Here is a 27,377-nt window from a genome sequence, read left to right as displayed (position 1 = left end):
TCACTCTGTCTCCTAACACTGCTTAGTAAATAGAACCCCTAATCAGTTAGTAGTACTGTACATAATAAAATACTGATACAAGATAATTGTAGATTTTCATTTGCACATACTTGGGGGTCCTGGAGGTCCAACGTCTCCTCTTTCCCCTTTTGGACCAGGCAGTCCATAAGAGCCTTTTTCTCCTTTCAAAGCTATGTGAAAAGAAGATTAATATCAATCATCCATTCCAGAGTACATGTTATACACCACTTTCTGGAAACTGGTTAAATTTTTTAAGGTACATTTGTTTTTTAAGGTAGGTTTTAAACAGCCACACTTTGCCAGCAAAATTGCTCTCCAAATGTCCCAGGGTCATATTTACTAAAGATCGATTTATCAAAGCTAATGATTCTCAGCGTCTTTGAGCGCTGGATTTAATAGGGCAATAGTAATACATGCATAATCAGGCTTATTTTGGCCTTTTTAAATCCAATACTCAAATCCACAAAAAGTCTCCCACTATTACTGCACAATAAAATCCTCCCTCTCTTTCACAGTGTACCTATATTGTTTTAAAATAAAAGGTGTATATTTGGTTTTGGAAAAATATATTAATATGTGTCCCTCCATTTTTAATATTATTAACAGTGTGCCCCTCTATAATTAATATTTATAATGTACCCTTGTTTATGTTTTAATGGTTTTAGTACCTATGGACGCCAAATTTGTTCTGTAGTGTATGGATTAAGTATAAACATGGACAGCTCAACAGAGCTCCCCAATTTAAAATTAATTAACGACAGAGTATCTGCTTACAAAAAGACGGCCTGCCTATCAGGAGCGGTCTTTCATTTCTAGAGGCAGTGACTCGGATGTCACCTCATTTTGTTGTGGAAAGCTCTGTTAAGTTGTTTGTGTCATCACATTGGGGTTTGTATTTTTTTAACCCATGGTTTACGCTGGGATCAATACAAGATGAAGTATATATGCAATCCACCACACTACAGGAACACATTGTGGTACTGACAACATTAAACCATAATTAATTTTAAGCACCAGGGATACTTTTTAAAAACAAAAATAAAGTGATACTGTGAAGGGGGAGACTATTTTTAAATGCACAACAGCCAGTGGTTTACGTTTTCTCACCTGTAACAATCAGTTTATTTTTTTGCCATTTTTTTCAACATGTTTTCCTGCAATTATTTTAAATGTAAAAAATGAAAATGTAACTTAAAGTGAGTCAGGTTTCAAAATGTTGATTCTCCACCAATTTTCCTGTTTGCTTTAGTAAACCCCCTAGTTGTTGGAACCCACCTAAAACCTAAAAGGCACGATTTTACCAAATTATTGCTTCTTAATTTACCCCAAAGACTTGTTTTTATGTATAAATATATTTGTGTTATACATGCTTTCATTATTCCCGGCACTTGAATGAGAGCTTCTACAAGTTACTTAAGCTGGGTACACACTTAGGGGTAAATTTACTTAAGTGTGAGTTTTTAGAAGTGGAGATGTTGCCCATAGCAACCAATCAGATTCTAGCTATTATCTTCTAGAAGGTGCTAGTTAAGTAGAATCTTAAAGTGAGTAAATTTACCCCATAGTGTCATTTTGAACGATTTGCCCAATTCCGACGGATTGGAACGACAAAGCGTTGAAATTGTGCAGTGTGTGCCCACTATGTTGGTCAGTACTCGCTCCCGTGGGGTCATCAGCAATGTCAGGTCGGCCCTACATGCAGCTCAACCTAACGATGCAGCAGGGGCTGAAATATCGGGTGGTCGGACACTGGATCGTCTAATGTGTACCGACCACCTGATATGTCGGCCCATCGGAGAGAGGGTCTTCCGTCGGATTGCTGGGTACACATATTTTTTAGTGTGTACTCAGCTTAAGGTACATAATGTTAGCACTGCACATATTTAAGTTTTGTGCACAATATAATTTTGGGGTTTTTATGAATGTTGGTAGCATATTTTAGCGCCCAGAGGGCGGTATTCAATTAGCCCTATGAGACAATATGAAACATTCCAATAATGGTTTACACCATATGATAATTATTGAAGCAATTGAGACATAAAATGACACGTTTTGAAAGATGTCAATAATCCAGTTGATAAAAATCTGTATCCCAAAGTTATTCCGGACCAGAGATGATTTATCTGGTTTTACCACGTCAGCGTTTCAGAATATCTTTATGTGGTAGATTAAATAATCATATAGAGTGTCTATAACTCAAAAGAGGCAATGATAGATATTTTTGGTGTAATAAGTTCCATATATAAATTATATACAAGCTCCTCCAGGATATATGGAGACCGGAGAATAAGTCCAAATAGCAGTGGTTAGTGCTGAAGACACGTGGTGTGGTCACGTTTTTAGACAATATATGATAAGCCATGTGCCACTCAAAGCGACTATGCGAAGTGTGATCCTAACTCTAAGCCATGAGCACCCTTACATTAACTAATACAGCCATGGGCAAAATTTTGGAGAAAAATTACACAAGTATTGGTTTTGACAAAGTTTGCTGCTTCAGTGTTTTTGGACCGTTTTGTCAGATGTTACTATAGTAAACTGAAGTAAAATTACAAGCATTTCGTAAGTGTCAAAGGCTTTTATTGACAATTACGTTAAGTTTATGGAAAGTGTCAATATTTGCAGTGTTGACCCTTTTTTTCAAGACCTCTGTAATTCGCCCTGGCATGCTGACAATCAAATTCTGGGCCACATACTGACTGATGGCCGCCAATTCTTACCTAATCAATGCTTGGAGTTTGTCAGAATTTGGGGGTTTTTGTTTGTCCATCTGCCTCTTGAGGACTGACCATAAGTTCTCAATGGGATTAAGATCTGGGGAGTTTCCTAGCCATGGACTCAAAATTGCGATGTTTTGTTCCCTGAGCCACTTAGTTATCACTTTTGCCTTATGGCATGGTGCTCAATCATGCTGGAAAAAGCATTGTTCATCACCAAACTGTTCTTGGATGGTTGGGAGAAGTTGCTCTTGGAGGATATTTGGTACCATTCTTTATTCATGGCTGTGTTCTTAGGAGAATTGTGAGCCCACTCCCTTGGCTGAGAAGAAACCCCACACATGAATGGTCTCAGGATGTGGGTGGACAAACAAAAACCCACAAATTCTGACAAACTCCAAGCATTGATTAGGTAAGAATGGGTGGCCATCAGTCAGTGGCCCAGAAGTTGACTGACAGCATGCCAGGGTGAATTGAGGTTTTGAAAAAGAAGGGTCAATGCTGTAAATATTTAATCTTTGCATAAAGTGAATGTGATTGTCAATAAAAGCCTTTGACACTTATGAAATGCTTGTAATTTTACTTCAGTATAGCATAGTAACATCTGACAAAAAGGTCTAAAAATACTGAAGCAGCAAACTTTGTGAAAACCAATATTTGTGTCATTCTCAAAAGTTTTGGCCATAGCTGTACATTCATGTGTTTGAGAGCTAACTTACAAGAAGGTAACCCAAAATTCTCCAATATGGTCCACAAAGTTTAACATTCCCTCCTTCTAGTGATCCCATAGCTAGGGGAAATGGAGGTAATGCTGATCCTTATAGTGCCATGTTGCATAATTTTGGGATCTCTCCTGGTAAGTTTGCTATCAATTTAAAAACACAATGTATGACCCAATCTAGGGGCTCTCGTGGTTTAGCTATAGGACCACTCTTCACTCGTTCACAATGTCAACATTCTGACAATGTCAACAATATCTCAGTGTAGACAATGTGAATGCTGATATGTTCAAGGCTTTACACAGCAGGCTTTATGCACAAATATCAAGTGTACATACCACATATGCTGGACACTCCTTCAGTTGTGTCTACCTGCATAAAATAATCATCCAGTTTATATAGAAGTATTTACTGTAGTCTTTTATTGTCAGCAGAATTTGATTATTTAAAGCAGGATAGCCTTCAGTGCCAATTGGAATTTGCAAGATGTCTAAATAAATTATGGGTTTTATGATGAATATCATGATTCATGATGATTTCAAAATGTATTCAAACTTCAGTTCTAACAAGATAAACAACCTTAGAAAACATACTGTAGCTTGCCATTGTTACTGTACTGTGTAGAATAGCATGCAAAAAATCTACCATCAAATTATATTAAATAAATGTATTTGTAAAAAGAAATCAAGCAGAGAAAGGAAAATGCAAGACTACATAAGCAAAGTAAGATGTCTGGGAAGATATTAAGTGAAGCCTACTAATGGCCACAAAGCTAGATGGGGTTTTGTGATGAAATGGTTGCAGATGGACATGACTGACTGGCCCACACAGATGTAAAGTGCTGTGTAATATGACACTATATAAATAAACTAATAAATCAATAAATATCTACAATTTATTCTAACATCAATGTAAAAATGCATAGTACATTAGTACATCTGAATGAGATACTGGCCAAAGGCTCACCCAAAATGTTAAAATATGTGAGGACACTATGTCTAAGTATGTATATGAATATGTAAGGATGTGTGTGTAACATGGTAATGTGGTGGGTGCTCTCAATGGTTATATGCGTTTGTAGGAGAAAAGACGCTTTGCTGAGTATTCTCAAAAGCTATCATTTAACAAATAGAGTGACACCAGCCAACTCTGCGGGGATCGGGCTGGTGTGGGATGGGGAGAGATGTGTCTGCATGCGGTAGGCTTTTTGATAATTGAAAGCGTTCTGGAGAAAAGTTCAATGACTGTTGCTCAAAATGGTATTTACAGTTTTGCCAATTGCACATTTGTTATTTATCCCATTCTTAAACACTGAACCTCATGAATCAACTACTTATGGACAGATTTAAATTTGTATAACTCATAAACACAAAAAATACATGCAATAATAAGTATATTCCTTTTTATAAACCTCTGACATGTTACTAAATTAAATTAATCTACAACTTAACATGGCTTTTAAGGCTATTACAGATGCAGAACATGCAAGATAGTCCAAATACAGTACATGCATACATTCCAATGTTACAAACATTGTTTTAAATAGGAAGTGACCATGTAAAAGTGAATCTATTATAGCTAATAAGCAGTAAGAATTAAACAAAAAACTGCAAATGTACATTTAAATTTAAATTACTTTGGGAGTCTTACATTACAATTGAATCACATTTACCAGATTCATAAACTGCATCACCAAAATCAAGGCAAACAAATATAAAGAGCATACTTGATTCATAAAAATGCTCCTTTTTATTTCACCTTACTGATTTAAACATAATACTTGATACTAAAATCAACATGTCACATAAATGTGGATTCAGATTTTTTTGTATAAATTAAACAGCCTTATAAATAACACCTAGTTAAACTAACTGGCTTTATGAAAATTCTACTGCATAATCCTAGCCTTTGGCCCCGCAAATTGGAATATAGGACCTGATTCAGAGTTGGGAATAGAGTGAGATATCTCTCTCAACTGTGAACCTGAACAAACCATATTGAAATGCAAGGAGTGTAAATACATAAATTTTTTTACATGTGGGGTAAATACTGGCTGTTTTTGCATGTAGCCCACCAGGGCCGGTTCTAGACATTGTGGAGCTCAGAGCGAAAGTTCACAGTTGCGCCCCCCCCCAAAAAAACACAAAAAAAACAAAACAACTTTTTGTAGATGTCGTTCCCCTGCACATGCTGAAAGCACACGCGCTTCCGGAAAGGGGGCATGTCCTTGCGGAACACCCCCAATTCATCAAACTGTGGGGCGTGCCCAGCACTTATGAAGGTGCTGGGCTTCCCCCAAGCTCTCCCCTCGGGGTGAATAATTGCCATGTGCAGTAATGCAGTAGTGCTCTCTGCTGGAGCCGGAGCTCTGGAGTGAGCTCCGGCTCCACGGCTCTATGGGAGAGACATCATGATTTCATGACGTCCCTCCCATAGTGCTCTATGCGGGAGCCGGAGCTCTGGAGTGAGCTTCGGCTGCCTTTGCAGGGAGGGAGCCAGGTGCCCACTGATAACAAATATCAGCGGGCGCCCGGCAATGCCGGGGGGACCGGCGCTGTTTTTGTTTTTATTATGGGATTTTTTTTTTAACTTCTGGGGACTCAGTGGCTCCGTCTAGGGGCCGGCGCCCCGGGCGACTGCCCTGTTAGCCCACCCCTAGAACCGCCACTGTAGCCCACAAATACTGCACAGCTTTATTATTGCTCTAAAATTTAAATGTCAGTTTGGAAACACTCCTCCCAAATCTAAATCTCTCTGCACATTTTAAATCTGCTCCCCCTGCAGTGCAGCATGGTTTCACCAAGATGATCAGTTAAGAGAGATATCTCTCTCTATTCCCAAGTCTGAATCAGGCCCATAGTGTGTTGCATAAGAAAAACTTTTTCACATCCCATGGGGTATCACTCTGCCACATTGGGGGTGCCTTGACCCCCTGGGGCATACTCAGCAGTACTGAGGTGTTGGGTTTCTGCATGTGTTATCATAGTGGGTGGTGGAGTGTGTATTACACTGTAAGTGTTATATTAGTAGCGATGGTGGAGTGTATATTACACTGTATGTGTTATATTAGTAGCGATGGTGGAGTGTATATTACACTGCTTGTGTTATATTAGTAGCAATGGTGGAGAGTGCATTACACTGTATGTGTTATATTAGTAGGGTGGTGGAGAGTGCATTACACTGTATTTGTTATATTAGTAGAGGTTGTGGAGTGTGTATTACACTGTATGTGTTATATTAGTATGGGGTTGTAGAGTGTGTATTACACTGCATGTGTTATATTAGTAGTGTGGTGAAGTGTGTATTACACTGTATGTGTTATATTAGTAGTGATGGTGGAGTGTGATTACACTGTATGTGTTATATTAGTAGCGATGGTGGAGTGTATATTACACTGTATGTGTTATATTAGTAGCAATGGTGGAGAGTGCATTACACTGTATGTGTTATATTAGTAGGGTGGTGGAGAGTGCATTACACTGTATGTGTTATATAAGTAGGGGTTGTGGAGTGTGTATTACACTGTATGTGTTATATTAGTATGGGGTTGTGGAGTGTGTATTACACTGTGTGTTATATTAGTGGGTGGTGTAGTGTGTATTACACTGTATGTGTTATATTAGTGGGTGGTGGAGGGTGTATTACACTGCATGTCTTATATTAGTAGTGTGGTGGAGTGTGTATTACACTGTATGTGTTATATTAGTAGGGGTTGTGGAGTGTGTATTACACTGTGTGTTATATTAGTGGGTGGTGTAGTGTGTATTACACTGTATGTGTTATATTAGTGGGTGGTGGAGGGTGTATTACACTGCATGTCTTATATTAGTAGTGTGGTGGAGTGTGTATTACACTGTATGTGTTATATTAGTAGGGGTTGTGGAGTGTGTATTACACTGTGGGTTATATTAGTGGGTGGTGGAGTGTGTATTACACTGTATGTGTTATATTAGTAGGGTGGTGTCACCCAGGTGCATTTTTATGCTGCACTACTTCCAGCACTTCAGAAAAAAACCATTCTATTATGTAAAGTGAATGGATTTTAAGAGGGTGTTTGACAGAGCAAATTTATCAATTACTTAAATTACTATAAGAAATGCAAATAGCTAAGATATATCGATTGTCACTTGAACAATTACATAGACCCTGAAAACTGTCTGAATTCTATATAAAACTATTCAGGCAGTGATGTTCCTGCAGGCAGGAAAATTGACCTGAATGCACTTTTCCTAGCAGCTAATTTGCTGTGGAATAAGCTCTTATGTGACAGTTTCATTCTAATCATTTATTAGTCACACTTTATCTATCTTGTTATATTTTGATTTCTAGTTTTTTTTTTTTTAACAGTTTTCAGTGAATTTGAAAGTCAATGCATAATGTGTTTAAACAAATGAATATATATATGTATGTATATGAATATACAGCTAATGCAATTTTATACCTGACAAAAGACCTGTGTTTTGCGTGCATTAATAACATCATTATTTGGCAGTCTGCTCCTCCTAGCTATGTTTCTTATTACTAGGCACAATGGGGCAAAACACATTTGTAAGGTTAATGTGACATTAGATGGTTTCTCCGTATGGAAATATACTCATTCCTCTACACATTCTAGATCCAATGTGTTTTTGTCTTATCTACATAGCTGCATATATATTCAGTACATTTGAGCTGACTGCATCGTAAAGATAGCCCAATTTCAAATTCTGCTTCCCTTACCAGTAATTTAATGGCTATAGAAACTTCAATCTCTATATCTCTTATTATACTGTGCTATATCTGATGGCACTGTACAATGTGCTGGAAAAATGAGTCCCACAGACCTGTAAAATAGTTTCTCATGGGAAGTGGAGTCTGGAGCTTGGCTGTCTTTACATTGTAGTCAGCTCTACAGGTCTGGATTAGGTATAGATAAATGTGTATACATGTGTGACAGTAATAGCCACGGTTTACATGTTGCACCATGTGATTGCAAATAATAATGTCTTTCAAACTGAACCATTGACAATTCAATAATTAATGGCTGCGAAAAATGTATAACAGTTGCTGTTTCAGTGGCTTCTACTTGCTCGATCATTTGGCTACTGTACACTATTTTATTTAAATGCACATAATATGTTTCATAATAGATCCCCTTTAACAATTAGTCTTTTAACAATTGACTTGACCTGGATAACTTACAGGCATCTTGCAGTGAGGTCTGGTAGGGACTGGAAACACACTCTAAGTGGAATTCAGAAAGAAACAGGTTTATTGCATTAAATAACAGCAACAGTATTTGTGATAACTTTTTGATAACTAAGGACTACTAATATTTATGGAATAACATGTACTCAGGGGCATTTTAAGAGAGGAGAGGGCCTGTGTGCAGCCTCCATGCGTGCCCCCTCCTCTCCAGCAGTTCAGTAAACTCTGGCTTTGTCCCAGAGTCTACTGTGCATGCGCAGGTCTCCGGGAACATGATGACCACGCCATGTTCCTGAAGACATCTCTAGTGCACATACGCAAATCACCAGGAAATTGTAGCCATGCCATTTTCCCAGTGATTTTAGTCTGCAGAACCAGCCAACGTGAGACTCCAGATAGCTAAGTATAATAAATATATGGGTACAGGGTGTGCGGTGTGGGCCCCACTGGACCCAGGAGACCCTTCACCTATATGTAGATACGGCAATGTATGTACTTACTCCTTTAATGTTCAAAATAGGTCCAGGAGGGCCAGGGGGGCCAGGAGGGCCAGGTAGTCCTCGAAGACCCTGTAAAAAATGAAAGATAGACTATAATTGAGAAGGACTCATGGATTACACAGATTTACTTTGACCAATTCAATGTTTAATCAAATAAAAGGTAGGCTGTGACATCTTTGATGAATATATATGAAAAGAATTTGTATATTATATATCAATGCACAAATGTGAAATTAAACATAATAAATGGTAACAAATAAAGTGATTCAAATCTTTGAACTTACTATTAGTGAGATACCCTGTTCACCTTTTTGTCCTCGTATTCCATTTAGTCCAGGCCTTCCCTACAGTTACAAAAGAAAGGTTTGATTTTCAAGAACAACAAAGGAAAATAAAAATATATTGCTTTGCATGGTATTCTCTTAGGCAAAGGCACGGGGAGAGGGAGGGGGGTTCCAGTTGCCCAGAAATCCCAAGCCATGACGACTTGCTGAACTTCACAGTAAGTTGCAAATCATCTTCCATCCAGGTGCTTCTTCAATGGTCAAAAAGATTGAAATTACTCGGTGCCTGGTCAGGGCTGTGGGAGGAGGGTCCAGTACCACCCAATGGTAGCGCCGTAACAGCTCATGCTTGAGTGTGGCCTGGCGTTATCGTGCAGCAATACGACACCTGCTTGCAGCAACCTAGCTCATTTTCCAACCGGCTCAATGTGTCACATCAGTGGTCAGCATTCACAGTACAGTATCTCCCTTGATGATAATGGTATACAATGTTTGACCATGTTTCCGCCAGCCCTGCCATCTTACAACTTATGGTGGAACAGTATGACTGATATGAAGCACAGTCTAATGGCCGTGAGGGGAAGCAGTGGTCTACCTGCACTTGCCTGGCAGGAAATTTAAAGAAATAGAGAACATTTCACATGTGAGGGGTCTTGTTACCTTACTTATAGAACCACCATTGTATTAATGCTATATTAAATACACTATCCAGTGTATAAGGAAACTATACACTTAATGTATAGTTACAGGATTACTGTATACAGTAATGTATACATTATGTCCTGGGCCTGTGCTTGGTTCTTCTGCCATTCCCCAAGACTCCTGGATTTGCTACAATACTCAGAAGAGCAGGGACTTGGATTGTGGAATGGTGCCCACATTAGGAAAAAAGCACATTCAACCCAGGTGGACTGGCCCTACTGCCACATCTAACGCCTTACTGCGATCGCTGTCCCTGTATATGTCTGACATATTACATACATTGCACTTTGAATGATGCAAGCTATAGCTTGTTACATACTAACTATGCTCCCTCCATGGGCTGCCACACTTGCTCTAAAATCAAGCATTTGGAAACCTCCTGAAGAAATCTCACATTTGCTCCTGATTCTTGACAGACCATCACCGCTGCCATTTTGCAAACATTTCCAAATGGGGACGGGGGTAAAAATATGTGAACATGAATATTCAATCAATACTCAAAATCCTACATGAAAAAATCTTTAATCATTATATAAACCACTGTAATTCTCCTATTGCAAAATGATATTTCCTTATATCTTATTATGGGCTCTTCATTAAATATCAACAAACAACATAATACATTATGGAGGGAAAAATGCTCAATTCTCAAATAAATACTTTCCCTCAAGAGAAAACCTGCCCGTTAGGCAAAACAAATGTAAACCAAGTGTATACACTTTCTAAGAGTCAGGCACATATATCTTTGTTATATAGAAAATGAGCCTTGTTTTAATTTAACATGAAAAACAAAGCTTTAGCAACCTGCACTATGCAACATGCATGCAAGTCATATTCCAGATGCACAGAGTTTTAGACATTGTGCCTTTAAGTTACTGATTATTGTTATACAGGCTGGTATTACATACGGGTCGTCCTGGAAAGCCAAATTCTCCTTTAGTTCCTGGTCGTCCTACTGGACCCTAATTGCAAAATAAAAGAGGTGTATATAATTGCAGCAAACAGTCATTGATTGTATATTACTTACTGCATATCAGATAACAAATAAACCTAGCATTTTCTTGTCTTATATAAAGATAACCAGACTTCCTGGAAGATATTTCAGAATGTTTTTCAAAAGTCTAAATGCATTAATAATTCATAAATGCTTGTTAGACTTATACAACAAATATATCTCACTGCCGCATGCCTATATAGACTTTGGTCTGATATTTCACAGCAATGTTGGAGGAATTGTGGTGATGTTGGTACCTTTCCGCATGTTTGGTCTTGGCCAAAGTTCTAGCCACTCTGGGTGGAAGTCTTTAGTCTCATTTCTCAAGTTACAGGGATCACGTTCCCATTACAACCTGAAACGGCTTTACTGCACAACCACACTGCAGATATGTAGCAGGCCACATTTTTATTGCTACCAGATAGGCCATTGTCTATTAGTGGAAAAATCCTAATCCCCAAGCCCTCTCTAAAGGTGGGTACACACTATACAGATATATCTGCAGATGATGGTTGTTCGTACACACTGAACAACCATCATCTGTGCCTGGCCGCAGGTCCCGGCGACCAGGGGGCGTGTCCCGGCGGGCAGGGGGGCGTGTCCCGCACCCCTCCTTGCAGCTGCCGCTGTGTGTGTACGGGCAGTCTGCAGACATATCTATCCATCGGCTGTGCAGCACAGCCAATGCGATATGTCGGTGAACACCGACGTTCACCGACATATTGCTGGTACACACTGCCCGACGGGCAGCAGATACATTGGCCGATCAATTGATTGGCCAATGTATCTGTCAGTGTGTACCCAGCTTAAGAATATAACATATGTCCAAAAGAGTTAATATATGGAGATTCTAGGATTAAAATTTTCCCCTTCGACTACTTCTCTCTTGGTTAAATGGAGACTGTGGTTTGATTATTATTCCACGTTAAGGCTATCACCGCGCTCCTCTGTAGGGACTGTTCTCCTGCAATGACTTGCGGTATATGGTTTAGTTAGTGATGTACTGTTGGATTGCCTTTCGTCATTATTGTTCTCTCTTTCTTCATGATATTTATTATGTCTGATTTTTCACGAACCATTGTGTGCTTTAATAGCTCCATCATCTCTGGATAACTCCCCCTTTACCACTTGCTCAATCCTTTTATTATTTTTCTTTTTGCTATTGATATGTTTTTGTTTTATTCTCTTTTAATTTGTCTTATCCTTATGTTACTAATTGTTTATTGTATCATAGCCGAGGTTGGCTGTACTTTCAAAACTGCTAATAAATGTACAAGTTAAAAATAAAGATAAACAGACTTCCTGTTAATACTGTATATATAAAAATTACAGCAATCCAAATATTGTCAATTAAAGTCATATTTGGGCACAGACACAAGACACCACACTTAATAGCAGTTACTAACTCCCATGATAGAGAAATAACAAGCAACAGAAATAGATAGCATTAGATGTCTGATAGCCTAAAATAAAATATAAAAAAAACATAAATGCATTAATATAATAGACAATGTATGAATAAAGCATATAATAAAACTGTCTATGCAAATGCTAAGGATTACAGAATACAATGTGCATACAGTGTAAGGTTGTTACCAAAAACTGAGACCCAACTAATCTGGGAAAGAACACAGAGAGCTGTCAGTTATACTGTACAACGAAAACAGTTCAAAACCTTTGGATTTACTAAACTAGCTGGGGACGTGCTTTGGAAGTTACCAAGCTTTTTATTTCATTGCACAAATGAGTCAAGAATATCTTCCAACGATCTATCAAGGAATTCACCTTTCCATTTGGATAGGCCTGTAGTGAGTTTCTCTAAATTAAGCTGACGCTTAATATGAGTATAAATGTATGAGGATGAGCAATCCATTGATCAGTACATTATCAATACCACATTCTTTATCAAAATTTGATTTAGACAAAACTTTGTTGATAAAACTGCGGATTTGGTAGTATGTAAACAATGGTATAAAGACATGTAGTTATGTTTGTGTCAATTGTTCATATGTAAAAATGTGTAAAGTATCTTGATCTAAGAAATGGCGTATTAAAGAAAGACCCTTATGGTACCAAGAAGTAAAAACATTGGATGCAAAACCTCTATTGAATCCTACATTGTGGTTTAGGTGGAGAAAAAGAGAATAATAAGTTGAGACACCCATCCTAGAACGTGTCAGTCTCCAGGCAGTGCAGGTGGTAGTTACCAACAAATTCTGAGATATATGTTTAGGATATGCTGAGGGTTGTATGTACAAAATACTTGGAAGAGATATATCAGGACTCAGAGCTTGTTCCAATGCCGTATTGGCAAATGTATCTGTATCCCTTAACCAATCAACAGGATACTTATAATTCGCTACTAAAGCATATGTACGCAGACATGGTAAATTAATCCCTCCCATAGTGGGAGATTGACTCAGTTTGAATAGGGACATCCTAGGCTTTTTATCTGCCTAAATGAATTTGCTGATTGCTTTATCTAATGCTTTTAAATCTGCATCCGAAAATAACAAAGGCAGCATTTGTAATGGATACAGCAGTCGTGGGAAGAATATCATCTTAATCAGATGGCATCTGCCTAAATAAGATAACGGCAAGTGTTTCCATGCTCTGAAATCTGTCAACGTCTGGCGGGTTAGTCCAGGGAAATTTACTATGTATAAATTACATGGATTGACTGGAATATTAATTCCTAAATATTTCAAAGTAGAAGTGGCCTATTTAAAGGGGAATGAATCCCTCCAACTCCTTCTAGCTGCCTTTTGTGATATTTTATGATTGTTGCTGCTTCTATGATTCAAAGGTCATAGGCCTTTGCAATTTTTGAAAATATTTTTGAATGATAAGGTGTTCTTAAAATAACTTTTAAGAGTGAATTTATATAGTAATAAAATATATTTTTAAATATAGAACCCCATGATATTTTCTGATGTGGTAAAAGTTGATTCTAGTGAGAATTATATAACCTTGCACATCACTGGATATAGTGATTGTAAGGAGTATAGCATTTGGGGTTTAGCTGTTTCCCCTAGCTGAAAAGATGGATTTAAATTTGAGGTAAAGTAATACAGCATCCGTTTGAACATTAGTGTAATAAAATGCATGTGATTACCATTGATCCAGGTGGCCCCATCATACCGGGCTCTCCCTTTAAAAAAGAAAAGCAAAAATAAATAAATGAATACATGTTTATTAATATTATTTCTTAATACCAACAACAAATGTATAAATGTATTGCATGAGGCTATTTAAACAATTTGTAAGAAAGAACTGACATGTTAGAGGATAGAAAATACAATACAAATAAGTATCAGAACATAATATTTACAAATATTAACATCACTAATTTATTAAAATAATTTCCCAAATTATGCTAATCTTAATCTATAACACAGGGGTTTCTCATTGTGAAGTATTCAATAATTCATTTATAAATCTACATGTTTTATTCACAAATCATTTTCTGTAGTTTTGTGCTGTAGCATTTACAATAAACTGTGTACCTCATGTCATAAGGGGCATATGTATCAAGCTGTTTTTTCATAAAATTATGTACTAATAGCACAATGCAGAAATCTCCACAGAAATCTCCAGCAAAGTGCTAATTAGCGCTGCAGATCGCAGTCCCCATTATTATCAATGAGGACTACGATCTGACCCCCTACTTACTAAACTCCAAAAAGCAGAGCTTTTCAGAGTTTAGCACCGGTAGTTTACACCATCTTGTTTTCCTATGGGGCAGTAGAGTGATCTTTCGATCTCTTCCCCGAATCCCTCGGCCAGTTCCCCACTTGAGTGAAAGACTTCTCCGAAATGCCGGGTATCTAACGCATAGAGACAGCGGTTACCGCAACCACTGTCCCTGCAAGTAGCCGGAATATTTTTATTAAAAATTTAAATATCCCATTGAGGTGGAACGTTAATAATCACGGCAGTGCCGCAATTATTAATACATAGACCTCATATATTAAGACCCCATATACTCTCAGGGGCGCAACTGCTGTCCCTGCAAGTTCCCGGTAGTACTATACATAGCCGGGATATGTTTATTAATATAGAAAATATTCCGGCGAGTTGGAACGCTAATAATTGCGGCAGTGCCGATATTATTAATACATAGACCTCATACATATAGAGACCCCATAGTGTATTTTATGTTGGGAAACCCATCTGCTAATCTCTCAAATTGGGATCAATCACCAGTGGCTGTCCACTGCAAAAGGAATTCTGTATATTATTTTAATTGATAGTTTCCAACTAGAAGGATTAGCTCACTTTATTGAACGAGTAAAGGATGAAGTCACTGGTATGTGTGTGTGAGGTACCATATATGTCTGCTTGATGTGTTTCTAGTTGCAAGGTCTGATGTGAAGGCAGCTTTTAAACTCAATATACATTATGAGTAACTTGCCATGATAATATGATTAATTCTCATGATGCCTTCTTTCTTTTTATGCACTTTAATAAGCTAATGAGATAGCCAAGTTAGCAAGTTGTTAACTAAGAAAGTAAGATGCTTACTGTGGCTCTCTTAGTTACTGGAAAAAACATGGCTAACCAGTACATTAAGTGCCTAAACTATCCCTCCAACATCACACTATCAATGTACTTTCTTCTTTTTCACCTTCTCTCCTTGGGTTTCTGACAACTTCATCATTAAAGAGCCATCAGCCGCTATGATGGCTCCGGGTTCCCCCTTTTCACCCTGAAACATAAAGAATATAAAATACCCGACCATCTGTGCACTGCAGAGAACCTTACATACAGCATTATAGATAATACTAACGGTATGGACTTGGTTAGGTTTAAGAACAGAAAGTAAAATCTATTGTTTTCCATTCTAGGAAAGCACAAGCTATAGATTCAGTTGTATTCCCCGGAATGATTGATGGTTGTTGCCAATGAAGTGTCACAATCATATAATAATATTTTTCAGAGGAAACTTGTTTTTAAGTCTTAAGGCCGAATTCAATTAGAGGCTAAAAGTGCCGTTTGTAGAAAAGTTTCCATGGATTCGGACTTTCTGCCTGTTTTCAAAGTATCTCCATATTCAATTCCAGAAAGATTTTGCCTAAGTGGAAAGTCAATGCATTGTAAAAGGTGGAAAAGTATCTCCTATGAATAGCAGGTAAAAAAAGGTGCAGTTCTGCATCTCCGTATTTATCTCAGCTCTGCATCTCTTTATCACCGCTGTACATCTCTATATGTATCTCAGCTCTGTATCGATGTATGTATCACAGCTCTGCATCTCTATATTTATTACAGCTCTGCATCTCCATATTTATCACAGCTGTGCACCTCTTTATCACATCTCTGCATCTCCATATTTATCCCAGCTCTGCATCTCTGTATTTATCACAGCTCTGCATCTCTGTATTTATCACAGCTCTGCATCTCTGTATTTATCACAGTTGTGCATCTCTATATTTATCACAGCTCTGCATCTCTATATTTATCACAGCTGTGCATCTCTATATTTATCACAGCTGTGCATCTCAATATTTATTACAGCTCTGCATCTCCATATTTATCACAGCTCTGCATCTCTATATTTATTACAGCTCTGCATCTCCGTATTTATTACAGCTCTGCATCTCTTTATCACAGCTCTGCATCTCTATATTTATTACAGCTGTGCATCAATATATTTATCACAGCTCTGCATCTCTTTATCACAGCTCTGCATCTCTATATTTATCAGTTCTGCATCTCTGTATTTATCAAAGCTCTGCATCTCTTTATCACAGCTCTGCATCAATATATTTATCACAGCTCTGCATCTCTATATTTAGCACAGCTCTGGATCTCTTTATCACAGCTGTGCATCTCTATATTTATCACAGATCTGCATCTCATTTTCACAGCTCTGCATCTCTATATTTATTGAGTTCGAAGAATAGGGGAAAAAGGAATCTGGGAAAAGATTAATGCACAGGATTCATTTAAATAAAATAATATGAGGTATGTATGACTTGAACCAACAATATAAATAATTTACTGTCGGGTCCTCCAATTAAAATATGATGGTGTTGGTGGTGCTCCCGGGAATAAATATATTAGGAGAATATACAATATTGCATAGGCAAATGAAGAAGAAAATTCCCTTTGTGGGACACTCTTTTATGATAAATCTTATGATATGATAGAAATTGTACAAAACTTAACTTTTATTAGATACCTGCTATAAAATATTTTGTGATATATATATGATATATATCACAATAGGTGCCTATAGGCAAAAAATGAATAATAAATATAATAAAATAATGGGCGAAAATATACACAAAAGAAGTATTGACCTTAAAATAATAGGGTACTTCTTATGGTTCCAGACACAAGATAATAACTCAGAAATGTCAGAGGAAGAACTCCGCGGGAAAAAAAATATGTTGACGAAACCATGGGCAATAGCTGGAATATTCAAATTATTTCTAATATGTACAACACATGTAATATAGCCTCTTGGGGTCCGTAATATATTACCATCAATTATCACAGTGATATTACATATATCCCTAGAATGAGGTAGTAAAAAAGGTTTGATTATAAATCAATATTGCATATATCCCTATTTTAGCAGCAAAGGTAGGCAGTTGTACTAAATAGAACAGAGTAATAATCAGTTAATGGTATTGTACATACATTATCAGTACACATATATCATTGCCTATCACAGTAGTATTGCACGTATCCTAAAGATAAGGTAATGAGAAAGATTTAATAGGATCTAATTGTAGACCAATATTGCACATAACCCTGGTATCAGCAGCAAAGGAAGACAATAATCCTAATTAATAGGAGTGGTAATAAATTAATGATATTACATATTTCCCTTTATATTGTACGTTACCCTGGTATTAGCAGCAAAGGAAGACAACAATTCTTAATTATAGACCAATATTGCACATGACCCTAGTATCAGCAGCAAAGGAGGACAATAATCTTAATCATTTTGAGTGGTAATTACTCAATGATATTACACATCTCCCTTTATATTATTGCACGTAATCCTGGTATTAGCAGCAAAGAAGGACTATAATTCTTAACAAAATAAAAATAGTAATTAATTAACAATGTAACACATCTTCCTTCATGTAATAGCTACCATAGGGAAAAAGGTATACTACTGTCCATATTAATAAATTTATATTGCAAGGAGTTCCCTCTGATAAATGACATAAATATGTACAGGTTGAGTCTCCCATATCCAAATATTCCGAAATATGGAATATTCCGAAATACGGAATTTTTTTGGCATGACTGAGGTAATGAAACCTTTGATTTTTGATGGTTCCATGCACACAAACTTAGTCTAAGGCACAAATTATTAAATATATTGTATAAAATTACCTTCAGGCTCTGTGTATAAGGTGTATATGAAACATAAATTAATTTCATTTCTGTACACAAACTTTGTTTGAGCCACAAAATTATTGAATATATTGTATAATATTACCTGCAGGCTGTGTGTATAAGGTGTATATAACACATATATGCATTCTGTGTGTATATTTGGGTACCATTCCCAAGATATTTCATTATGATATGCAATTATTCCAAAATACGGAATATTCCGTTATCCAAAATACCCCTGGTCCCAAACATTTTGGATATGGGAGACTCAACCTGTATTATCTTCTGTGAACAGTATTAATCAACATTAAAACAGGTTCTTAGTTTCTAACTGAAACACAGGATTTATATATTAGGAATAAGTAATAGTAAGGCATATAGGTGCTTCCCACTTCTACTTTCACCTGTTGTACTTACTCTCAAGCATTGGACAGGTGATGAGAGAGTGGGGACTAATGCCCACAGAAAGTAAAGTGTAGTGGTGGGTTGTTAAGGATCTAAGTAACGGGAGTTAGATAGCCCCTGGTGCCTCTGGTATTGCAGGAGTTAAATCCACCCAGATCAGTCAAATCGCCACCAGAAATAGAAAAAGTAAATAAGATACCTGTGCAGAAACCTGCCTGCTACTGAGCGCCTGGAAAACGCAGTTGGGAGTCCCGATTCAGCTACATATCAGCTGTTTGTCTAATGGATTCTAATAAACCCGCAATGTGCTAAACAAACAGCCGTCCTGTCTGAAGCTCCGTATAGTACAAGGAGTCAACAATGATGTAAGGCGCGTGTGCATGTGTCAGCTGATCGGGTTCCAGTTAGGAAGTGTAGGGGTTGTTGATGCGTGTTTCGCCGAATAAGGCTTGCTCACAACGAGACACCACGTATTTATCTCAGCTCTGCATCTCTATATCTATCACAGATCTGCATCTCTATATTTATCACAGCTCTGGATCTCTTTATCACAGCTCTGCATCTCTATATTTATCACAGCTCTGTATCTTTATATTTATCACAGCTCTGCATCTCTATATTTATCACAGCTCTGCATCTCTATATTTATCACAGCTCTGTATCTTTATATTTATCACAGCTCTGCATCTCTATATTTATCACAGCTCTACATATCTGTATTTATCTCAGCTCTGCATCTCTATATCTATCACAGCTCTGCATCTCTATATCTATCACAGCTCTGTATCTTTATATTTATCACAGCACTGCATCTCTATATTTATCACAGCTCTACATCTCTGTATTTATCACAGCTCTGCATCTCTATATTAATCACAGCTCTACATGTCTGTATTTATCTCAGCTCTGCATCTCTATATCTATCACAGCTCTGCATCTCTATATTTATCACAGCTCTGGATCTTTTTATCATAGCTCTGCATCTCTATATTTATCACAGCTCTGCATCTCTATATTTATCACAGCTCTGCATCTCTGTATTTATCACAGCTCTGCATCTCTATATTTTCACAGCTCTGCATCTCTGTATTTATCACAGCTCTGCATCTCTATATTTATCACAGCTCTGCATCTCTATATGTATTACAGCTCTGCATCTCCATATTTATCCCAGCTCTGCATCTCTGTATTTATCACAGCTCTGCATCTCCATATTTATCACAGCTCTGCATCTCTTTATCACAGCACTGCATCACTATATTTATCACAGTTCTGCATCTTTGTATTTGTCACAGCTCTGCATCTCTTTATCACAGCTCTGCATCTCTATATTTAGCACAGCTCTGCATCTCTATATCTATCACATCTCTGTACAGTTCTGCATCTCTATATTTATCACAGCTCTGCATCTATATGTTTATCACATCTCTGCATCTCCGTATTTATCATTGCTCTGCATCTCTATTTTTATCACATCTCTGCATCTCTATATCTATCACAGCTGTGCATCTATATATTTATCACAGCTGTGAATCTCTATATTTATCACATCTCTGCATATATATATGTCTATCGCATCTCTATAGTTATCACAGCTCTGCATCTCTATATTTATCAAATCTCTGCATCTCTATATTTATCACAGCTCTGCATCTCTCTATTTATCACAGCTCTGCATCTCTATAGTTATCACATCTCTGCATCTCTATATTTATCGCAGCTCTGTATCTCTATATTTATCACAGCTCTGCATCTCTTTTCTTATCACAGCTCTGCATGACTATATTTATCACAGCTCTGCATCTCTATAGTTATCACAGCTCTGCATCTATATATTTCTCACAGCTGTGAATCTCTATATTTACCACATCTCTGCATATATATATGTCTATCGCATCTCTATAGTTATCCCAGCTGTACATCTCTATATTTCTCACAGCTCTGCATCTCTATATTTCTCACAGCTCTGCATCTCTATATTTATCACAGCACTGCATCTCTACAGTTATGACATCTCTGCATCTCTATATTTATCCCAGCTGTGCATCTCTATATCTGTCACATCTCTGCATCTTTATATTTATCACAGCTGTGAATATCTATATTTATCACATCTCTGCATATATATATATACAGTCAGGACCATACATATTGGGACATTGACAGAATTTTCATATTTTGCCCTCTATTCACTACCACAATGGCTTTGAAATGAAACAAACAAGATGTGCTTTAACTGCAGACTTTCAGATTTAATTTGAGGGTAATTACATCCAAATAAGGTGAACGGTGTAGGAATTACAACGGTTTCTATATGTGCCTCCCACTTTTTAAGGGGCCAAAAGTAATGGGACAAACTAAACAGTCCTAAATCTAACTTTCACTTTTTAATACTTTGTTGCAAATCCTTTGCAGGCAATTACAGCCTGAAGTCTGGAACGCATAGACATCACCAGACGCTGGGTTTCATCCCTGGTGATGCTCTGCCAGGCCTCTACTGCAAATGTCTTCAGTTCCTGCTTGTTCTTGAGGCATTTTCCCTTCAGTTTTGTCTCCATCAAGTGAAATGCATGCTCAATCGGATTCAGGTCAGGGGATTGACTTGGCCATTGCATAACATTCCACTTTTTAGCCTTAAAAAACTCTTTGGTTGCTTTTGCAGTATGCTTCGGGTCATTGTCCATCTGCACTGTGAAGCGCCATTCAATGAGTTCTGAAGCATTTGACTGAATATGAGCATATAATATCGCCCGAAACATTTCAGAATTCATTCTGCTGCTTTTGTCAGCAGTCACATCATCAATAAATACAAGGGAACCAGTTCCATTGGTAGCCATACATGCCCACGCCATGACACTACCACCACCATGCTTCATTGATGAGGTGGTATGTTTTGGATCATGAGCAGTTCCTTTCCTTCCCTTCTCTTCCCATCACTCTGGTACAAGTTGATCTTTGTCTCATCTGTCCATAGGATGTTGTTGCAGAACTGTAATGGCTTTTTTATATGTTGTTTGGCAAACTCTAATCTGGGCTTTCTGTTTTTGTGACTCACCAATGGTTTGCATCTTGTGGTGAACCCTCTATATTCACTCTTGTGAAGTCTTCTCTTGATTGTTGACTTTGACACATATACATCTACCTCCTGGAGAGTGTTCTTGATTTGGCCAACTGTTGTGAAGGGGTTTTTCTTCACCAGGGAAATAATTCTTTTGTCATCCACCACAGTTGTTTTCCGTGGTCTTCCGGGTCTTTTGGTGTTGCTGAGCTCTCCGATGCGTTCTTTCTTTTTAAGAATGTTCCAAACAGTTGATTTGGCCACACCTAATGTTTTTGCTATCTCTCTGATGGGTTTGTTTTGATTTTTCAGCCTAATGATGGCTTGCTTCACTGATAGTGACAGCTCTTTGGATCTCATATTGAGAGTTGACAGCAGCTGATTCCAAATGCAAATGTCACACCTAGAATCAACTCCAGACCTTTTACCTGCTTAATTGATAATGAAATAACGAGGGAATAGCCCACACCTGTCCATGAAATAGCTTTTGAGTTGATAGTCCCATTACTTTTGGCCCCTTAAAAAGTGCGAGGCACATATTGAAACTGATTTGGATGTAATTACCCTCAAATTAAATATGAAAGTCTGCAGGTAAAGCACATCTTGTTTGTTTCATTTCAAAACCATTGTGGTGGTGAATAGAGGCCAAAATATGAAAATCCGGTTAATGTCCCAATATTTATGGACCTGACTGTATATATAGATATATATATATATATATATATATATATATATATATATATATATATATGATTATCGCATCTCTATACTTATCACAGCTCTGCATCTTGATATTTATCACATCTCTGCATCTCTATATTTATCACAGCTCTGCATCTTTATATCTATCACATCTCTGCATCTCTATATTTATCACAGCTCTACATCTCTATATTTATCACATCTCTGTATCTCTATATTTATCACAGCTCTGGGGCCTATTCATCAACACTAAACTAACGTTTTTAAGGACATTTTCCTTAAATAACGTTATTTTGGTATTCATGAACAGACTTAGCACAGGAGATATCACAGATATCTCCTTGCTAAGTTCCCCTGCATTAATTTCCACACTCCCCATACATTAGTATGGGGATGTGGAAATTGTGGTATTCATCAAATTCCAAAAATTATGAATTTTCGGAATTTGATGCAGTTACTATTCGCCACTGTGAGGTGGCGAATAGCAGAATCGACTTACCTGTATCCGCGTGTGCAGGTCGCCCGGCGAGTTCCTCTGGCGCTCTGCTCCATCCTCAGGCTCCGGAGGCTGGTCGGACATGTGTGCTCCCCAGCAGAGCACAAGAAAGTTTAGAAAAAGAAAAAAAAAGTTTTTTTTTTTTTTTTTAATCTGTCATGTGGTCTGCTGGGAAACCACATGACAGACCAGCAGGACGGAGCCGGAGGCTGCTGCGCGGACAGGTAAGTCGGGGGGGGGGGGAGGTGAGCAGAGGGGGGAGGGGGGTGGGCGGATGACGGGGGGGCACACAAACTAAATGCATCTGTAGGCAGTGCTGCTCATGCGCTGGTTTTACAGATGTAACAGCACATGTGCAGCACTGTTTCCAGATGCGATAAGGTAGTGTAGGCAGGGAAAAGTATCTATTTCCCGAAAAGCTGTCATCGCAAAAATGACAGCTTTTCGGAATAGATACTTATGGAGAGGTGGAATGATGAATTCCACCTATAATTAGGTAGAACTCCATGCAAGTTCTAAACATAATTATCTCCATCGAATTTTTAGGTTTAATGAATAGGCCCCTCTGTATCTCTATATTTATCACAGCTCTGCATCTCTATATTTATCACAGCTCTGCATCTCTATATCTATCACAGCTCTGCATCTCTATATTTATCACAGCTGTGAAACTCTATATTTGTCACATCTCTGCATATATATATGTTTATCACATCTCTATAGTTATCACAGCTCTGCATCTCTATATTTATCACATCTCTGCATCTCTATATTTATCACAGCTCTGCAACTCTATATATATCACATCTATGCATCTCTCTATTTATCACAGCTCTGCATCTCTATAGTTATCACATCACTGGATCTCTATATTTATCACAGCTCTGCATCTCTATAGTTATCACAGCTCTGCATCTCTATATTTCTCACAGCTCTGCATATCTATATTTCTCACAGCTCCGCATCTCTATATTTATCCCAGCTGTGCATCTCTATATTTCTCACAGCTCTGCATCTCTATATTTATCACAGCTCTGCATCTCTACAGTTATCACATCTCTGCATCTCTATATTTATCCCAGCTGTGCATCTCTATATCTGTCACATCTCTGCATCTCTATAGTTATCACATCTTTGCATCTCTATATTTATCACAGCTCTGCATCTCTGTATTTATCACAGCTCTGCATCTCTTTTCTTATCACAGCTCTGCATCTCTATATTTATCACAGCTCTGCATCTCTATAGTTATCACAGCTCTGCATCTCTATAGTTATCACAGCTCTGCATCTCTATAGTTATCACATATCTGCATCTCTATAGTTATCCCAGCTGTGTATCTCTATATTTATCACAGCTCTGCATCTTTATATTTATCCCAGCTCTGCATCTCTATATTTATCACAGCTCTGCATCTCTATATTTATCACAGCTCTGCATCTCTGTATTTCTCACAGCTCTGCATCTCTATAGTTATCACATCTCTGCATCTCTATAGTTATCACATCTCTGCATCTCTATATTTATCCCAGCTGTGCATCTCTATATCTATCACAGCTCTGCATCTCTATAGTTATCACATCTCTGTATCTCTATATTTATCCCAGCTGTGCATCTCTATATCTATCACATCTCTGCATCTTTATATTTATCCCAGCTCTGCATCTCTATATTTATCACAGCTCTGCATCTCTATATTTATCACAGCTCTGCATCTCTATAGTTATCACATCTCTGCATCTCTATATTTATCCCAGCTCTGCATCTCTATATTTATCACAGCTCTGCATCTCTATATTTATCACAGCTCTGCATCTCTGTATTTCTCACAGCTCTGCATTTCTATAGTTATCACAGCTCTGCATCTCTATATTTATCCCAGCTCTGCATCTCTATATTTATCACAGCTCTGCATCTCTGTATTTCTCACAGCTCTGCATCTCTATAGTTATCACATCTCTGCATCTCTATAGTTATCACATCTCTGCATCTCTATATTTATCACAGCTGTGCAACTCTATAGTTATCACATCTCTGCATCTCTATATTTATCCCAGCTGTGCATCTCTATATCTATCACATCTCTGCATCTTTATATTTATCCCAGCTCTGCATCTCTATAGTTATCACATCTCTGCATCTCTATATTTATCCCAGCTGTGCATCTCTATATCTATCACAGCTCTGCATCTCTATAGTTATCACATCTCTGTATCTCTATATTTATCCCAGCTGTGCATCTCTATATCTATCACATCTCTGCATCTTTATATTTATCCCAGCTCTGCATCTCTATATTTATCACAGCTCTGCATCTCTATATTTATCACAGCTCTGCATCTCTGTATTTCTCACAGCTCTGCATCTCTATAGTTATCACATCTCTGCATCTCTATATTTATCCCAGCTCTGCATCTCTATATTTATCACAGCTCTGCATCTCTATATTTATCACAGCTCTGCATCTCTGTATTTCTCACAGCTCTGCATCTCTATAGTTATCACAGCTCTGCATCTCTATATTTATCCCAGCTCTGCATCTCTATATTTATCACAGCTCTGCATCTCTGTATTTCTCACAGCTCTGCATCTCTATAGTTATCACATCTCTGCATCTCTATAGTTATCACATCTCTGCATCTCTATATTTATCACAGCTGTGCATATCTATAGTTATCACATCTCTGCATCTCTATATTTATCCCAGCTGTGCATCTCTATATCTATCACATCTCTGCATCTTTATATTTATCACAGCTCTGCATCTCTATATTTATCACAGCTCTGCATCTCTATAGTTATCACATCTCTGCATCTCTATAGTTATCACAGCTCTGCATCTCTATATTTATCACAGCTCTGCATCTCTATAGTTATCACATCTCTGCATCTCTATATTTATCCCAGCTGTGCATCTCTATATCTATCACATCTCTGCATCTTTATATTTATCCCAGCTCTGCATCTCTATATTTATCACAGCTCTGCATCTCTATAGTTATCACATATCTGCATCTCTATAGTTATCACAGCTCTGCATCTCTATATTTATCACATCTCTGTATCTCTATATTTATCACAGCTCTGCATCTCTCTATTTATCACAGCTCTGCATCTCCATATTTATCCCAGCTGTGTATCTCTATATCTATCACATCTCTGCATCTTTATATTTATCCCAGCTCTGCATCTCTATATTTATCACAGCTCTGCATCTCTTTTCTTATCACTGCTCCCACCCAGCCATCACACCCCTACAGACTTTTGGGCTCCTCTGCTTCCTCGGCCCTTCCTAACTTAGAGCATCACCCTTTTTTTGCTGTATTATAAGATTTCAGCTTCCTATTTAATTTAGTCACATTTCTTTAAGTGCTGGGGTAGGCAGAATAATATGTTCTTTATAGAAAAGTACCATAATAAGGCACAGACTGTTAAATAAATCCTGTGCCGTTTTCACAAGGGAAGCTTGGAAGCTCTGATATTTTTACACTTTTTTATATACATGTACTTTAGTATCTACCTTGGTTCCATGGAATCCAGGGAGGCCGATATCCCCTTTTGGTCCTCTTGGTCCCTTGTAGATTAAAAATAAATTAGAATAATGTAGCGCGATTAATGTGATCAGTGGAAAGGTACAAATGTTGTTTGTTGCTCCTCTAATAATTAAAGCACACTGATGTTTAATGGGTAGCACATCAATACTGTATATAAAATGCTCAGTACGGTAACATATATTTAAATTGTTTTGATACTTGAGCAATTGAACTTGCGCTTACAAAGGTGACGTAGCAATATGTTGTCCAAACTGTCTCAACTTGATGCAAAGATCAGCTCATCACTTACCCTCAGTATATTCAGTGAGTCAATGATGTGCGAGACAAACATTTATTGTGCTGCTCTGTGCCGAATAGCCAGAGGTACAGGTCATTCTGCTAATTTATTTAGATGCTGCAAAATTAGTTTATTTATATTTATTATTAATAGATTTTACTATTCATACCAAAACCAAAACAGTCCTAATAAGCTGTTCATCTCTGACAGAAAGCTAATGCCCAATTCACCTATATTGATCAACCAATGACCCAGTGACTCTTCAATGTAAATTTGTAAAACTTTCACCGATGGGCAGAAGGAGTAGTTTGTTGTTATGTGAAGGCTATACCTAAGAGAAGGGACAACATTCATATGTTGATAAATATCCTACTAAAGTAAGGTCTATGCAGCAGTGATTTCTTA

At 37.6% G+C, this 27,377-nt stretch overlaps 1 protein-coding gene across 2 annotated transcripts in view; it reads right to left on the bottom strand.

Annotated features, from left to right (window-relative positions):
* Positions 1 to 27,377, bottom strand: part of COL15A1 (collagen type XV alpha 1 chain) — a 432,564-nt gene that overhangs the window by 67,266 nt on the left and 337,921 nt on the right. For both annotated transcript variants that reach the window (XM_088442332.1, XM_088442333.1), the window contains 9 exons: positions 26,662 to 26,715; positions 15,752 to 15,832; positions 14,240 to 14,275; positions 11,039 to 11,092; positions 9,429 to 9,488; positions 9,145 to 9,213; positions 8,639 to 8,680; positions 3,796 to 3,829; positions 111 to 191 (listed from right to left, as the gene is read on the bottom strand). In XM_088442332.1, the coding sequence (XP_088298458.1) occupies positions 111 to 191; positions 3,796 to 3,829; positions 8,639 to 8,680; positions 9,145 to 9,213; positions 9,429 to 9,488; positions 11,039 to 11,092; positions 14,240 to 14,275; positions 15,752 to 15,832; positions 26,662 to 26,715 (511 nt within the window). The remainder of the gene's footprint in view (positions 1 to 110; positions 192 to 3,795; positions 3,830 to 8,638; positions 8,681 to 9,144; positions 9,214 to 9,428; positions 9,489 to 11,038; positions 11,093 to 14,239; positions 14,276 to 15,751; positions 15,833 to 26,661; positions 26,716 to 27,377) is intronic.

Source organism: Taudactylus pleione, unplaced genomic scaffold, assembly GCF_031769625.1.
Source record: "Taudactylus pleione unplaced genomic scaffold, aTauple2 ptg000309l, whole genome shotgun sequence".
NCBI lineage: Eukaryota > Metazoa > Chordata > Amphibia > Anura > Myobatrachidae > Taudactylus > Taudactylus pleione.
Note: the sequence above shows the minus strand (reverse complement) of the source record. Positions and strands in the feature narration are given on the sequence as shown.